This window comes from Lampetra fluviatilis, chromosome 14 (genome assembly GCF_964198595.1).
Source record: "Lampetra fluviatilis chromosome 14, kcLamFluv1.1, whole genome shotgun sequence".
Classification (NCBI taxonomy): Eukaryota; Metazoa; Chordata; class Hyperoartia; order Petromyzontiformes; family Petromyzontidae; genus Lampetra; species Lampetra fluviatilis.
This window is the reverse complement of record NC_136288.1, coordinates 10,196,225-10,213,719: the sequence shown is the minus strand read 5'-3', so window position 1 is coordinate 10,213,719 and position 17,495 is coordinate 10,196,225. Positions and strand designations below refer to the sequence as shown.

Here is a 17,495-nt window from a genome sequence, read left to right as displayed (position 1 = left end):
CTATGAGATGTGGACTCGAGTCATGTGACTTGGACTCGAGTCAGACTTGAGTCATGAATTTGATGACTTGCGACTCGACTTGGACTTGCATAACAATGACTTTGTCCCACCTCTGAGATGTGGACTCGAGTCATGTGACTTGGACTCGAGTCAAACTCGAGTCATGAATTTGATGACTTGCGACTCGACTTGGACTTGCATAACAATGACTTTGTCCCACCTCTGAGATGTGGACTCGAGTCATGTGACTTGGACTCGAGTCAGACTCGAGTCATGAATTTGATGACTTGCGACTCGACTTGGACTTGCATAACAATGACTTTGTCCCACCTCTGACTACTCCGCACACACACAAAAGCACACCAGGGGAATGTGGCTTCAATAACCTTCCTACACTGCTAATGCTTTGTTGTTTATAGTTACGAAAAAGCACGCTGACATTTGTACACAATCTGTACCCTTTAAGAGTATGGCCCTCACAGACAACAGATAAATAAACAGACAATAAATACACCACATACCCAAATGCGAGTCTGGGCATAGAAGGCGTAATTATTTTTACACATTCCATGAGCCACACAGCCTTCTGGGGTTGCATATAAATATATGTATATTTTTCCAGCCGCATTAGTTCAACACAGGAAAACTCAAGGTCAGTAATGACGAGTGCCTGCTGCGGTCTGTAACTTCAGCAGTGGGAAGACAAAGGTGGCCGGGCGTGGTGCTGGCCACTCAACAACCCCTCCTCGTGCGCTATACCAGCCTTCAGAGGTGCTCACTAACAGCATTTGCCACAAAAAAGTCTGTTACGGCTATATGGGGGATCTTTGTCTTTGTTGAGTTGAGTGGAGGTGAGTGGTGGTGTGTTGGGATGAGTGGTGGTGTGTGGAGGTGAGTGGTGGTGTGTGGAGGTGAGTGGTGGTGTGTGGTGGTGAGTGGAGGTGAGTGGTGGTGTGTTGGGATGAGTGGTGGTGTGTGGAGGTGAGTGGTGGTGTGTGGTGGTGAGTGGAGGTGTGTGGTGGTGAGTGGAGGTGAGTGGTGGTGTGTTGGGATGAGTGGTGGTGTGTGGAGGTAAGGGTGGAGAGTGGAGGTGAGTGGTGGTGAGTGGTGGTGAGTGGTGGTGAGTGGTGGTGAGTGGTGGTGTGTGGAGGTGTGTGGAGGTGTGTGGAGGTGAGTGGTGGTGTGTGGAGGTAAGGGTGGAGAGTGGAGGTGAGTGGTGGTGAGTGGTGGTGAGTGGTGGTGAGTGGTGGTGAGTGGTGGTGAGTGGGGGTGTGTGGAGGTGAGTGGTGGAGAGTGGAGGTGAGTGGTGGTGTTTGGAGGTGTGTGGAGGTGAGTGGTGGTGTGTGGAGGTGAGTGGTGGTGTGTGGAGGTGTGTGGAGGTAAGGGTGGAGAGTGGAGGTAAGGGTGGCGAGTGGAGGCGAGGGTGGTGAGTGTATATATGCATGTGGACATCTCTGATCGAGTCTGCCGCAAGCTCCGCTGCGCGTACCTTGCGGATTCCTCGCGTGCGATTCCACACAAAGTCGTACCACTCGGCCCAGTTATCCTCCCCAACGTGCATCACGCTGCTCACGAGGTACTGCATCGTCATGTCGAGCACGTGCGGCGGCCGCAACTCGTGCGGCAGAGGCTCCTCCTGGTCCGCCGACGAGCGACTGTACTCCTTGATCACCGCCGCGTGGTTCACCTACGGGGGCGGACCGCGGCGGGGGGCGGGGGTGGGCACGCGCGCCGCGCGTATCGGACGTGAGGTTTCACCACACTTTCGTAGGGCCCCCGCGCCGCAGGTTCAACTCCCGCACGAGGAATCAACTTGGACCATCACCCCCACAGGGAATGCGAGCTTCCCTTGGCGGGGCCATCAAGAGAGGTCATCGCACGGGAAGGCTGATCCCTGCCATAGGAAGGTGGCGTTTCCCACGACGGCTTTTAGTGTCACCGTTTGACATTTTACTTAAGATTAATCGTAAACGTCTTCTTGGTTCTTTCGGTAAAGTCACGTAGAAGGGAAGTAATAAAATAATAAAAATAAAACATAATAAAATAATTCTCACGACGTTTCGGCCACAACGCAAGCAGCCATCCTCAGGTGAAGACCAGGTCTGTCGATAAGACAGAGTCTGAATGACACGTCCTAGGCTTGGAGCGTCTATTTAAGCTGGGAGGGAGGAGGAAGAGCGCCTTGACAAAATAATTTGCATATGAAGAGGAATTTAGCATATTTATGGGAAATGCATATGGGAAATGCAAACATATGCTAAATTCCTCTTCATGAAGATGAATCCCTGCAGTCACGAAAGCTTTAAATCGAAATTTAATCGTAAACGATCGCCATCATCAGCCGTTCCCTATCCGCTGCTGGATGAAGTCCTCTCCCCCAAGCCGTCATCATCCCTCGAGCTCCCGCAATGCCACAATCTATCCAGTCCCTGCGTATGAGCCACTCCAATTGCTCCATCTCCATACTGGAAGAAGTCTCAGACATAGTCCCTCCCGCCTTTGGCTACCACTCCACTATTAGTACTGACCACTGGCCATCACCCCACCTTCCATCAATGTGTCGTGGCCACGGCACCTTTAGTCAGCAGTCAATATGATGTCTCCAAATTGCGTTTCTTCTCTTACCCATTAAACCAGGAGCTCAGAGCAGATCTCAATTAAACACGTATGCTTTCGCGACCGATATTATCCATAAGAGGTTAAATTTGCATCAGATAGCGTAAATATAAATGTGTCGTTAAACCCGCCACCACTCAACACAGCCAATTAGTAAGGTTTCTCACGTAAACAAAACATCGAACTAAGTTACTAGTTCAGCACACCTATGTGTTGGAGAGTAAACCCACAACATTTACAATTAGAGCACAGTGACATTTTGCCGGTATTTAAATAAATTGTTGATACAATTTTTTGTTACAACTACTTTCACACTCTTTGGTTCTTTCGGTAAAGTCAAGTAGATAGAAAAAAATAACTAATAAATCACGACGTTTCGATAGCAACACAAGCCACCGTCTTCAGGTGAAAAACAATACAGCAGGCGGACTGCTGAGGAGGAAATGTAGCGAGAGAGCTACTGCAACCAAAGGTTTAGACGTTTGTGGTGGGTACAACCCAAGGGTAAGTGGGCTTTAGCCAAATTCCCTTGATCAATGTACACTCGTGCAATCATCGTGATCCGCCACGGTGAATCCACCGCTTGACGTAGGCCTCCACAAGCCATTTCTGTCTCTCAGGTCCTGCAATGTACGTATGTGTGTTGAACTTCTTTCGTACCGTACGTAGCCAACTGTGCTAATCCAATGCAAAACCGAGGGCACCTGGCACAATGCTGTCATCGGCCACCACCACAACCGCAGCAGCGGCAGCGGCAGCAGAGACCGCAGAAAAACTGGGGGCTTACCTTGTCAGTGCCAGGGATCACTTCATAAATGCTGAGCTGTTTCCTTATCTCCCTCAAGTACCGCTCCTTCTCAGGACACATGTCCGAACATGTCCCCACGATCGCCTTGGCCTTCTCCAGTTCAGTGCGTCGTGTCCGGGCTTAGCGAAAAAAGAACAAAGAAACACAAGTCACAATCAATTTCAAAAGTAACTCATGTCACTTGAAACAGGTTGACTTTGTTTCCTTGTTGCGGTTTTATTCGTGTTTTGCAAACTGCTCTTGCAGTCATTTCGCTTTTTCAGTTTAAGTTACATATAAGTTTTTAATCCGAATGCTAAAGTCCAGAATAGAACTTGGCAGGCGAGTGTTGTAGAAAGGATACGGCAAGAACGGCTGCGCTGGGTGGGGCCGATCGCTGGGACGGGCATCGAAGTGGTCTCAAAGAGTCCGGCAGACAAAAGACCTTTAAACTAAAACTGAACAAAAAAAACGATTAAACCAGGTAAGGCGCACTGAGATATGTAGCACTTTCTCAGAAGCGAACTGGCTATGACAAATGAAAGTTCAACGCAGTGGCTTATCACGTGGAAATGTATCGCGGCCAAATACTCATGAACGTACGTCGATTCTAAATGTGGAGGGAAAAACCGGAGGATGCGAAGAAAAATCCCCGCAATGACGGAGAGAGAGACACGCAAAATCCAAATATACAGCAGGCGTCCGGGTTGGGATCGAACCCACGACCTCCTGTATACCAGGCAAGGTTATTTAACATCCCGCCACCACTTCGGGTACGTGGCATCAGTAACGCATTTTTGTGTTCGAGTGGCAGCATCCAAGCCTCGTGGAGCAAAATAAGGAAAAGAGAGTGGTACAGCCAACTCAGCAGATCATTGTGAGAGATGAGCACTCTACCGTCGCGCACAAATTCTCACTCTTTAGATTCCAAGTCCGTACCTTGTCGCATTTGCTTGTCTCTCAACTCCAGCAACTGGTACTTCTCCTCGGAATTGCCGGCAGCGGAGCCCTTGAGATGGGCAAGCGGCACGCTGGTGAACTCCTCCTTGGATGCTCCCCCGCCCCGTGACACCTTCACTGGGAGCTCCACACTCTCAGTGGCGGCGTCTCGTAGCGGCTCCAATCGTTTTGATGGAGACCTGGTGGACAACACCTGCTTTAAAATCATATCATCACACGAACCCCGGTGCTTTTGGCATGGCATCGGCATGGGCTATTACCAACCAACTGTTAAAGCGTCAAAAGTATTCTCAGAAAACGCACACAAGATCATGGCAAGGTAGACATTGCTTTACGTAATTAGTAACACAACTTGAAACTCAAGTTACATTTATACTCAATCATCCTAGTGAGCTAAATATTGACCCTGTGTTTCACATCTCTGTCGATTTATTTCTCTCTCTCCTCTTCATCAGCAAGCCTTCGGGTGGTTTCAATTAATTTACTCTATTGTTATCTTTTAAATCCTTTATATTAAGTTCACTTGCTTGCTTGCGCGCTTACGACCGTGCAAATCTTTCGTTGTGCGTGACAATTTATTTTCGTGAAATTTTTTTTCCATAACTTTACACTTTTTAGGAATTTTTTTAAAATATTTAATTACCAATTGCTTAATGGTGGCAGGCAATCATCTGACCCATAGGTGGCAGCCATCTCAAGCCAGAGGACGAGAGGACTCTAGCCGCCACGCATATAAAGGATTTATAGTGAAAAACTTTGTTTTTACGGGTTAATCTTTTTACCCTTTCCCCCACTTTCAATGCACTTTCCATTACACTAGTGTAATGCGGGCGTAAGCGACCTTCCGGATGTGACGTCACGGGGGGTGGAGTCATGTGACGTGGGGGGAAGGTTCGGGGCTTTAAGCGGGTAAACCGGAAGGGGAAGGCAGTCGGGGTGTGAGCGGAAAAGAGTAAGGCCACGCGGGCGAGTGTGGAGAGGGGGGGCGCCGACGGCCATCGGGAGCCAACCCCGAAGATAAGAGGAAGCTGCGGGGTGGTGTGCAGCTGCAGAGGAGACAGCCAGAAGGGCTGCGTGTTAGAGGCAGCGGTGTGGCTGCCAGGAGGAGCTGCGGAGAGAGAGAGAGAGAGCAAGAAGCTGTCAGAGCTGCAGAGGGAGAAGAGCAGCAGCGAGTACAGCCAAGGGGGGCTGTGTGAAAGAAACAGCAGCGGAGCTGCTGTTGTGGATCGGGCCGACATTGGAGTCAGCACCGTGGAGAAGCTACAGAGTAAAGACAGCCGTGTGGGTGTACAGCACGAACCGAATAATAAAGGACACTGAGCCAGACATCGTGGTCCAGTCGTTTATTACACTGGTGTCGGAAGTGCAACGGCATTTCGAAACAAGTGAGGAAGAAAGTTAATCCGGCGCCTGCATCGGCTTCTTCGTCCGACGACGACGAACTCCCTCCAACCATGGATCCTGTTGGGGTGGTGGAGGAGAGCCCGGCTGAGGCGACCACGGGAACGGGAGTGGAGGATGTTGGCGCGGTGGCGGGTCCGTCGACATCATCAGACGCGGATCAACGATGGCATGCGATGGCGGTACAACTGGAGGCACTTAAGGACGTCCTGGCGCATCTATGCCATCTCGTCGCGCCAGGGACGATGGATGATGCAAGTGGTGCTCCGCGGGCCGCCACGTTGCCTGTCCTGCCGCCGCCATTGCCCACGCGGCAAGAGGCCGCCATTTTGCGCGCTCCGTGGCGCCAAACCGCCATCTTGGCCACGCCGCGGGCCGACGCCATTTTGAATTTGCCATCACAACCACCACCATTGGAAGACGGCGGGAAGAGGAGTCGGAGTCGCCACCTTACAACGGTTAAAGAATTTTCCGTCGGTGGGGACTGGAGCGCGTTCGCCTGCCGCTTCTTGGCGGCGGTACGCACAGCAAGATGGACCGATGCGGAGGCTTTGGAGGTGTTGCCGACTCTCCTGGACGACGAATCTGTCCGATTCTTCCGTTCCATAACGACCGATAAGAAGGCAACTTTATGTGGTGTTTTTCAAGAAATGGCCGATGCTTATGAGCCACCAGATGATGCGCATCGGCGATTCGCTCAACGACAACGAGCACCAGAGGAGTCGCCCGTGGCGTTCAGGGGTGCGGTGCTGGAGCTGGCCATGGCAGCTTATCCTGAGACGCCACAGGATCTGCTCGAGCCTCTCATATTAGGGAAAATGTTGGAGCTGTCTCGGGATCTAGGGATCCCCATGCCTGTGTGTGGGCATGAGAAGCTAACTTCCCGGACGGCTGCTAAGTGTCTCGATGCGCAATTCAACCTCCGTCGCTGGAAACAAGTGACGGCGTGGACGGGGGGGCCCGTCAAAGAAGGGGATGCGCTGGGGTGGAACCCTGCGCAGGCCGTCTATGTTCCGGATGACCGGGGCCCTCAACAACTGACGGCCGCCTCCGCTCCATGGACGGGACGCGGCGGGCCGAGACCGCGCGCGGTGCTACCAGAACGGGGCCGTCAGGAGGCGAGGCCTGCGCTTCGGCGCAACGAGGCCGAATGTTTCCGCTGCGGGCGTAGGGGCCACTACGCCAGAGACTGCTGGGCCCGCTTCCCGGCTCCGCCGCAGCAGGAGGCCTCGGCACCGGTCAAGTCGGCTAAAGATCCTCCGAAACAGGCCGGCCGTGACATTGCGGGGGACGAGGGGCCCTGCTCGGAGGACGCCTGCCAGGTCTGCGGGACCTTCGAGCCCTGCAGCCCTTCCGACCCAGCTGCGGGCACGGTCACAGGACAAGCCCAAGACTAACTCTTTAGAGACACGGGACGGCGGTGGACTTCCAGCTGCGACAGGGGGATTACCCCCTGTCGTTCCTCGACTTTCATCGCGTTCCCGTTCTGCGAGTGGGCCGCCGACCGTCCGGGACGGGCCGGCGACCCGCACACGTTCCAAATCGCTTACGTTTCGTTGAGTGTTGTTGTCTTGTTATTTTCTTCGTACAGTTGTATTTATTGCATGCTTTTTGTACGTTCGTTGATGTTAATTGCGTTGTTGTTGTTGTTCTTGCTGTTACATTGTATGCTTAGTGTCCTTTAGGGGGGGAAGCTCGGTTCGCCGCATTACGATTTGTTATTGGTCAGCCGAGGTCGGCTGGGATTTTTCTACGGGGGAGGGTGGTGTAATGCGGGCGTAAGCGACCTTCCGGATGTGACGTCACGGGGGGTGGAGTCATGTGACGTGGGGGGAAGGTTCGGGGCTTTAAGCGGGTAAACCGGAAGGGGAAGGCAGTCGGGGTGTGAGCGGAAAAGAGTGAGGCCACGCGGGCGAGTGTGGAGAGGGGGGGCGCCGACGGCCATCGGGAGCCAACCCCGAAGATAAGAGGAAGCTGCGGGGTGGTGTGCAGCTGCAGAGGAGACAGCCAGAAGGGCTGCGTGTTAGAGGCAGCGGTGTGGCTGCCAGGAGGAGCTGCGGAGAGAGAGAGAGAGAGCAAGAAGCTGTCAGAGCTGCAGAGGGAGAAGAGCAGCAGCGAGTACAGCCAAGGGGGGCTGTGTGAGAGAAACAGCAGCGGAGCTGCTGTTGTGGATCGGGCCGACATTGGAGTCAGCACCGTGGAGAAGCTACAGAGTAAAGACAGCCGTGTGGGTGTACAGCACGAACCGAATAATAAAGGACACTGAGCCAGACATCGTGGTCCAGTCGTTTATTACACTAGGCTAGTTATTAATTCATTATATAAAGTGGTGATAACACTCACACACATTTTCTCTGCTAAGTATTGGAAACTGTTGCTGTAGAGTTCATCTAAAATTAGTTCCTGTGAAAGGCTGTAATAGCTTTGCCCTCTCTTAGGCTATGTGTGCCAGTCTGTTTTCCCTTCCTGTGTTGAGTTTGTTGAGGACACAGCTGGTAGCAAGATGTTAACTATCTTGCCTGGTATATAGGAGGTTGTGGGTTCGATCCCGACCTTGACGCATGTACATTTTTGAGTGTGCATGTTCTCCCTGTGGTCGCGTGGATTTTTCTCCGGGTCCTCCGGTTTTTCCCTCCTCATTTACAAACATGTTATAAATTTCCACGCGATAAGCCGCTTCGTTGAACTATCATTTTGGCCAGGTCTCTTCTGAAAAAGAGCTTCATAGCTCAGTGGGCCTTACGTGGCAACATGTTTTTTTTTTAAAACTAATTCACTGTCACTTCTAAATTCACCACTAGGGCTTCTCCGTTTCCAAGATGGTTCACCAGCGCCACTACTGGACATCTGTGACCTACTGGACACCTGTGAAAAATAGTTTCATAGCTCATTGGATTCCTCCAGCATAAATACATATTCTGATGAAACCGAATAGAGCGCTTGTATCTCTCATTCCCCCACTCAAGTGCCAAATGTACCAATGTTACAGATATAATGTTAATTCGGATGTTGCCTTGGTAAAGAACGAATATCGACCGATAAATCGGTGCATTCGTTACGCTGGTCAACTAGACGCAAGTGTAAAGAACGGACCACGACAAAGGTTTTGTGCTTAGCGCAAGCCCCGCGCACGTCTGGAACGCGCGACGGCCACACACTTTGTTCCACACCTGGTCTTGGCGGGTTCCCGCGTGGCGAGGTGTGTGGATGTCACAAGGCCGCTCGCCTCTTCCACTCTGCAGGAGGCCTCCTCTGCTTGGAAAACTGTTGCGGACACTTGTCTGAATCCTGCTTCGATGTCTTCAGTCGGCTCCACGGGCGACTTGGAAATAGAGCCTGGAGAGCGCAAACGACGTTTGGCATTGAGTCAACAACATGCGTACTTGCTGCTTTCGCTTGGTCTTACCCATAATGATCCACAGGAACGTGTGATGAGTTGGTGTTGTTGCATTATGTGCGTTGAACGGGGTGTTCATATTTTTTACGAAGTGCTCTTGCCAATGACACCTGGCAATTCAGCGTTCGTTTATAAGGTCGGACTGCTGATGAGACTCACGAAGTCAAAATCGCTCAGAAGTTGAATTGCTTAAACAAATTCTGCTTGATAACATATCTGCAAAACGAATAGACCCATGGAGTAAACTATTACTTACGTGATGACACAGAATGAAATTTCACTTGCTTTTGCTTGTACCCGCAATGCACAATGAGTGTGTGTGTGTAGAATAAAAACTGTGATTGACAAGGACAGGACAGTAAAAGGGCAGGTGGTGGTGAAGACAGGAGAGACAAAGCCACGGCACATGGCGGCGGGGGTGCCAATGTCGCCGCACGGCAGCGCAAGACACGTGGCCACCATCCAGCAGTGGACTGTTCCTAACATTCCAATGTCTAAATTGTTAAATAATTAACTACACTGAACGACTGATCAACTTATCGTACTAATATTAATTTACAATTTTAAAATTCTGATGCGCCCCACGGTATTCGCTCGCTTTCAAAGAGACTCAGAGGAGCGAAGAACTACAGATGAGCGTAAAGGCAGGCATACTGGGAGCCGGTGCCAACAATTGCCCAAGCTCTGTGATCCTATACACAGGTATCAATCGAATTCAGAACGTTCAGTTTACGAAATTTCCCACCTTATTCCACTGCCGAATGAAGTTCCCCCGACACTCCGGACATTGTGGAATTTTACCCAAATACATCTTCACCATGCCGATCAGTGCGGGACCAGTTCTGATATTGCTCGCTACCGTTGTTAGCCGTGGCCAGGAATCGAACTCTGGTGGCCAGGTTCATCGTATAATACGGTCACCACTGAACCACCGCTCCTCCGCGAATATAACCGAACAATGAGATAGTTATTCAGAATACTTAAGCGGTGAGATAGTCAATAACCTCGATGCATTGTCAAAGGTGGGTGTACCTGATCGTCGACGATACCAATAGAGAGACACCTCCTTTCCTCCAACTTTCCAACCTTTCCGGAGAGCAGCGCTGGCCATGGCCTGTGTAGCACAGCCAGAACAATCCACGTCACATCAAATGGTACTTGGTTAAACAACGGAGCGAACATATTTTGATCACCATCATCTCAGGCAACATCCCCACAATCAGTGTATGACGGTGTATGAGCTATACATTAATATGAACCGTCTCCTCCACAGTGGATATCAAAGATCCCGTGACGTTATGAGAAAAATAGTAGGGCATTGTGTGCCTGGAGTCAGGAACCAAATTTTCCTAATTACTTGCAAATGACTGAACTCGATAACACCCAACTGCGAAGTCATAAGCCGGACCCTCCCTGAAAAAAGAGAGAGAATCTTGAGCCTCAATGAGGCTCCTGCGTAAGTGAGCCGAGTAATAACAATGGTAGCAGCAGTAGTTGTGAGAACAGTGGCGCTCACGTGATCTTCAAAGTGCACGATGGCCTGTTGCTTCTGCGGGTGGCAGCTGATGCGACGCACTTTGCCGAACCACGCCCGCACGGCGTCTCGCGTGTTCCACTCGGGGGGAACGTGCTTGCACACAATGGAGCACAGTTGGGAGGACGATGGTGATGGCGAGGCCACGTTCAATGGAGGACTCTCAGAACTAACTTTCTTGATAAGCAGGTTTTTCACAGACCCTGCCAAACACGAAAAGAAAAACAAATTGACACTTTTACCACTTTAAATTACAAAGCACGGATATGCAACGTAATCCATAATTATGATTTAAAAAATGTTTCACGAAACCCGTTAATATGAACTATTCACCAAAACTCGGCACTCTTCACATTTTAAGCGTTTGCATTATCGAGTCAATTCACTGGTGCACCAAACATTCCACTCCGGCTCAGCAAACAGTGCACCGAGCCAGACGCGATGGTACAACAGGCAGCACACTTGAATGGAACAGGGTTGTTATTACGAGGTGTTGAGATTTTAAATAGCAGCAAAAACACATCACCAACCAATCAATCAATGACTCACAAACCCTCTTTTGCAAATGACCAGACTTGAGAAATACAATTTACATTGTCAACTTCTTTTCTCATCCCATGATATCACTGACGTCAGAAAATGTAGTTCGACTTTATCAACGGTGATTGCCCTATGGAAATACTCGTCCTGTCATAGCAATGAGGAATTTCCACCACCGGCCCAGGCTGCACACGCGGGACAAGCACCACCTCAGTGCTTATGTGAGCAGGAACTCACTTTGAACATTGGGCTCATCCTCAAACCAACAAACAGGCAGAGGGAGACCACGGTTAAGCAGGAACTCAAACTCAAAAGCAGGGCGGATTAATAAGGCAGAGGCCGCTTGCTACGTGCAGGCATCTCTGATAGAGCTTGCCAGCATACAGGGAATAATAATGGTTCAGATTTGTACTCAAATTTAAAATGTTATGGATTTACTCTCCAAAAACACCAGTGTGCTGTACTAGTAACGAATCGGCATGTTCTGTTTACGTGACAAACCTTACTAATTGGTTGTGTCGGGTGGTGGCGGGTTTAACGACATATTAATATTTACGCGATCTAACCCAAAAAACTTATATTATGGATATCAATGACTTCTCTCGAAATTCCAATAAAATGTTGAACTATGATGAAAGCGAATTATAATAATTACAGAGTAATCCAATTAGACAACACGATTGGTTATTAAATCTTAAGTTACAGGTGTAGTGGGTTCAACCCAGTTGCAGACGTACTCTTGGATGCAACACATTTATTTAACACCAACACACGGGGCAACTGCCCCTTAACAAAATAACAACCTATGGTTGTTATATATCTGCCTGCCCGCCGTACCTTTCTTCATTATTGACAACTTGCAGCTCAGCACACGGCAGATGCCTGCGCAGCGCGACTCACGACCTCCTCTTGATACCAAGATCCAGGATGGTCATGTCTATGCGCCGCTTCTCGGTGGCAGCCCCAACAGTCTGGAACGCCGTCCCTCTGCACATTCGCAGCATCACCTCAATCGCCTCCTTCAAGAGAGACTTAAAAACTCACCTCTATAACCACGCTTTTGAGCGACTCTGAGCTTGGCTCCGCGCCTCTTGAGTTGCGGCCGTTACGTCCGCAAATTTGCGCGCGTTATAAATTGATTATTATTACCACAAGGCTAACTACACTAATTACAACGTAACTAACTACAACGGACCAGACCACAGCTCGGGTACGGGTCCACGTGTTGGAGACTTGTAGAACGTAGTACGTAGACGAAGGTTTCTTCAGGATGAACAACAACGCCGATCCCTCACGGGGGACCCGGCTTATATCCTCTGCGGCGTGGCTGGCTCCACCCTTGGCCACGACCACCTTCCAGAATCCTCGAGCAGGATCTGGACCCCGACCAGGTGACCACTCCGAGCCCCCACTTGGGGCCCCTTTATAGACTTAACCGGTCAGGTGTCCTTTCGGGTCAACCAGAGTGCCATGACCTTTAGTAACCCCATTCTTACGGCCAGCACTCCGACACCCTATCCTGTAGGGCTGGCACTACACGCCAAGCATGATGCCATCCAGCGCAATCAATCAGTGCTGACCGAGCCTCTCTCGGGCCGGCACTACACAGTGACAGCCCGCGATGTCGCTATACAGGGATGCAGAGATTTAAAGAAGGTGGGGAAGATACAGGGCAGAAGAGAGCAGGAAGATGAGGAGAGTTGTACAAGAGATGTAAGGATGTGGGGGAGAGACACGGGGAAATGAGACATGGGAAAAGGGGGCAAGAGATACGGATGAGACAGGCGAGCAACACAGGAGAGACGAGGCAATGTGGGGGAGACCGCTGCTCTCATCTCACCTCTTCGCGTTCTCCGTTGTGAAGCCTCCATCCTCGTCTTTTTTGACTCCTCGGCGACGTCATGACGAGGTGAAACGGAGTCCTTTTTCATTTTCTCCGCCTGGAATTTTCTTGCTCCGCTTACGTTAGCCGCGGAGTCTTCAACGTCCTTCGCAACGCTCCCCACTTGTTGCTTTGTCAATACGACCGCGAGGCTCGAGTCCTTTGTGTTGCCTTTTTTCCCTGGTTTTGGTTCCCTGCTTCTCATCCTCGTCAACTCCCGCTCTGCGTGGCGATGCGCCAACGGTTTGTCTTCGTCCACCCTCAATTTCTCGTAACCCTGATGCTTCCTTGCACCCCTCTTTGTCCCGGGTGCCTCAGCGTGCTCCCGCGAGGTGGAGGGTTCAGCTTTATCTGCACGACTCTTGTCTCTGTCGTCATAATCAAGCGGTCTCTTCGACGCCCTTTCTCTCTTGTTGCCCTGGCAAGCGTCCTGCAAAGCACGGCTAAAGAGGTTCCCTCCCCTCTGAGCCATGCGCCCCGTCCTCTTCAGCGGAGGTTTGTCGCTCTTCTCCTTACCCTGGGGAGATCGCTTCCTCTCCTCGAACCTCCTGTCTTTAGACGCGCCAAACAACGTTCCGGACGCAGAGCCGCTCTCGCGGTCACTCTTTGGGAATGGTTCAGCGCTGTAGTGTTCGGTTTTGGACAAATTCTGTTCCGCGAAACGTTCTTTGTTTAACGGGAGTCCGGTACCTTTCTCCTCCTCCTTCCTTGCACCAAATAATAAGCTGTTGGAATCAGGATGGTTAAATGTGAAACCTGTGGCTCCACCACTGCTGGCGTTTGATGTAATGGGGTTTGTAAATCTAAACGTAGCGGTGTCAGGCGCCGCATCTGCAATTTTCCTCTCAGAAGCTTCTGATACGTGGTGCGATTTGTGTTCATCTGGTTTGCTAAAACTGAAAGGCATTGCTCCTAATCCTCTGGAGGCAACCAGAGGCTGCCTGGAACCGGTTTCCTGGTTCACGGACACTTCAATACCGAAGCGTGCAGACGAGCCAAAACCCTCTGGGGCAATGTCAAAAGGTTTGGCCATGTTAGTTGACCTCGCGAATCCAGAACCGGTGGGCGGATGGTCAGATCCTTTGTTCGGAGACGGCTGTTCGTTGTTCACCACGAAACGTTGCAAGGTGATGTTGGGGATCATTTTTTTACTCTCATCAAAAGGCTGGCCGAAATTTAATTTGCCCGTTTGTTGATAGCTCACACCTCCGGACTGACCAACTCTGGTGGATGGAAGTTGTGAAGCAGTGTCAACCGAGGACTGAAAAAATGTATTTCGGGACGGGCTGGAAAATGTTGAGCTACTGGCATTACCGATTCCAGCTTGCCGAGAGCTATTTGCACCTAACAGACTATTAGAGCTCATCCTTAAAGGACTAAAGCCTTGACTCGGTGGTGCATTAAACAGTGAACCACCGAGCCTTGCCTGGCTTGAGGGCTGGCCGAAGAACACACTCTGACCCGCGTTCATGCCGTCTCCTCCTAAACGTCCATTAAGCCCAGAGCCAACAGACTGTCTCGTGGCGACGCTGGATCCCGAGGTCTGACCAAAAGCCGGGGGGGCTCTTGTTTGACCAAAGGACGGGACTGCCGGCTGAAAGAAGGAGACTCCAGTGTTGCTCTGACCAAAGATCGCATTGGAAGGCTGCTGAAACGCGCTGCTCTGCTGAGAAAAATTATTACTCGACTGGCTAAAGGCTGGTGGCTGCTGAACGAACGTTGACGGATGCGAGGCGGTTCCATGATTGGAGAGGGCGTTGAATGGTAAGGAACTTCTTTGGCCAAAAGACTCGAAGCTTGGCTGACTTGTCAGGGGCGGTGGAGGAGGCTGGCTTGACGAGTTGGCAATGCCAAACGAAAAGCCGGTGAAGCCGGGGTTTTGCATGATCGCCCAGGCAAGTGAGAAGAGGTGACTTTGCACCCTGCTCGTGGAACTGTATTTTTTTTTACAAAGATCTGCAACGTAAAAAAGAACACGGCGGGTGAGCGGTACATATCAGCGAGTAACAATGTCACGAAATACATATCACAAAGTTACATGTCACCGACTTGCATGTCACCGGCTCAACACTGACAACAACACTTCACATTCTGCTTACTCTCTCGCTGTCCCCATTGGAATTCCCTCCAATCATCGCCTTGACTAATCTCTTTTCACACCACAACCTCTTATCACACCACAACCTCATCATCATAAATAACCTTGCTCTCAGCTCCAGAAGAACCGTCTTCACGCTCGCCGATTACAACTCTGTCCGTGCCAATTGTCGCCATCGGCGAGACCTTTCACCAGTGACTTGTGTCCAAATGAAACGATGTAAAGATGTAATTTCTGCAGCATAATCCTGCAAGGTTGTATAACAATCACGTGTAGTAGTCGTAGTATCTTGCACGTGAGTTCACGACCCCTCGGTCTTGTGTGTACGCGCTCTCGGATGCGTCCCATTCATTGGCCGTCACTCCGTTATTACTCGACCCACGGCAACTTTTCAAAGAAGAATAAGAGAGAGAGAGACATTGTTTTGGGTTTTTTTTGTGTCTTTGACCCAAATAGTTGGGAGGGCTGCATCACACGCACAGCAACTTGTACACAGCACACAGCAGCAGCAGCGTGTATACAGCCGATAACGACAACACATTCTCTATTTATCTTCTTGGTTCTTTCGGTAAAGTCACGTAGAATGGAAATAATAAAGTAATAAAAAGAAAACATAATATGATATGATATTTTTATTATTTTATTATTTCCATTCTACGTGACTTTACCGAAAGAACCAAGAAGATGAATCCCTGCAGTCACGAAAGCTATAAATCGAAATTGCGTCTATTTAGTTTATTTACCCTCCTTAGTCGCTCGTCAACAACACAGTTTGACTGCTGTACATTGTTTTGGTCACCAACACATTCCATAGCGACCCCCATTCCCTGCCACATTTAATCAATAATCCGTGTCTCTGTGGTCCCCGTGTCTCTGTCTCCGTGTCTCTCCCCGTGTCCCTGTGTCTCTCTCCGTGTCTCTGTTGTCCCCGTGTCTCTCCCCGTGTCTGTCCCCGTGTCTCTCCCCGTGTCTCTCCACGTGTCTCTATGTGTCTCTCCCCGTGTCTCTCTCCGTGTCTCTCCCAGTGCCTCTGTTGCCCCCGTGTCTCTCCCCTGTCTCTCCCAGTGTCTCTCCCCAAGTCTCTCCGTGTCTCTCCCCGTGTCTCTCTCTCTCCGTACCTCTGTCCCCGTGTCTCTCCTCGTGTCTCTCTCCCAGTGTCTCTCTCCCCCGTGCCTCTCTCCCCGTGTCTCTGTTGTCTCTCCCCGTGTCTCTGTCTCTCCGTGTCTCTGTTGGCCCCGTGTCTCTCCCCGTGTCTCTTTCTGTCTCTCCCCGTGTCTCTGTTGTCTCCGTGTCTCTCCCCGTGTCTCTCTCTCCGTGTCTCTCCCCGTGTCTCTCTCTCCGTGTCTCTCCCCGTGTCTCTCTCTGTCTCTCCCCGTGTCTCTGTTGTCTCCGTGTCTCTCCCCGTGTCTCTCTCTCCGTGTCTCTCCCCGTGTCTCTCCCCGTGTCTCTTTCTGTCTCTCCCCGTGTCTCTGTTGTCTCCGTGTCTCTCCCCGTGTCTCTCTCTCCGTGTCTCTCCCCGTGTCTCTCTCCGTGTCTCTCCCCGTGTCTCTGTTGTCTCCGTGTCTCTCCCCGTGTCTCTCTCCGTGTCTCTCCCCGTGTCTCTTTCTGTCTCTCCCCGTGTCTCTGTTGTCTCCGTGTCTCTCCCCGTGTCTCTCTCTCCGTGTCTCTCCCCGTGTCTCTCTCCGTGTCTCTCCCCGTGTCTCTGTTGTCTCCGTGTCTCTCCCCGTGTCTCTCCCCGTGTCTCTCCCCGTGTCTCTTTCTGTCTCTCCCCGTGTCTCTGTTGTCTCCGTGTCTCTCCCCGTGTCTCTCTCTCCGTGTCTCTCCCCGTGTCTCTCTCCGTGTCTCTCCCCGTGTCTCTGTTGTCTCCGTGTCTCTCCCCGTGTCTCTCTCCGTGTCTCTCCCCGTGTCTCTTTCTGTCTCTCCCCGTGTCTCTGTTGTCTCCGTGTCTCTACCCGAGTTGCCTTCTCGCCGCCATCTTCTCTCGAAGCTCCGCGTGACGTCATCAGGGCGCGCGCCGCGATTACGTCACGGATTCAGCACGGGGGGGGTGGGGGGGTCGCGACGAGTATCGCGATATCACGAATATCGCGATATTAATGGATATCGCGATATCACGAAATTACGAATATCGCGATATCACGAATATCGCGATATCATGCATATCGCGATATCACGAAATTACGAATATCGCGATATCACGAATATCGTTGTATGAAGAGTATCGCGATAAATCGTGACGTATCCCTCGAAGAGCAAACGAAACGGCAATAAAACTCAACC

General features: G+C 50.9%; 1 protein-coding gene across 2 annotated transcripts in view; it reads right to left on the bottom strand.

The window, feature by feature from the left end:
- Positions 1–17,207, bottom strand: part of MCM3AP (minichromosome maintenance complex component 3 associated protein) — a 49,607-nt gene extending 32,400 nt beyond the window's left edge. Inside the window, exons 1-8 of one of the 2 annotated variants that reach the window (XM_078862690.1) lie at positions 17,168–17,207; positions 13,076–15,073; positions 10,678–10,898; positions 10,194–10,275; positions 8,935–9,100; positions 4,343–4,542; positions 3,404–3,543; positions 1,490–1,687 (exon numbers count right to left, since the gene is read on the bottom strand). In XM_078862690.1, coding sequence (XP_078718816.1) covers positions 1,490–1,687; positions 3,404–3,543; positions 4,343–4,542; positions 8,935–9,100; positions 10,194–10,275; positions 10,678–10,898; positions 13,076–15,002 — 2,934 coding nt within the window. In that variant the 5' untranslated portion in view covers positions 15,003–15,073; positions 17,168–17,207. Of the gene's footprint in view, positions 1–1,489; positions 1,688–3,403; positions 3,544–4,342; positions 4,543–8,934; positions 9,101–10,193; positions 10,276–10,677; positions 10,899–13,075; positions 15,074–15,958; positions 16,239–17,167 lie in introns of those variants that run through there. The other variant, XM_078862691.1, reaches the window with a different exon arrangement.
- Between the last annotated feature and the right edge of the window lie 288 nt (positions 17,208–17,495).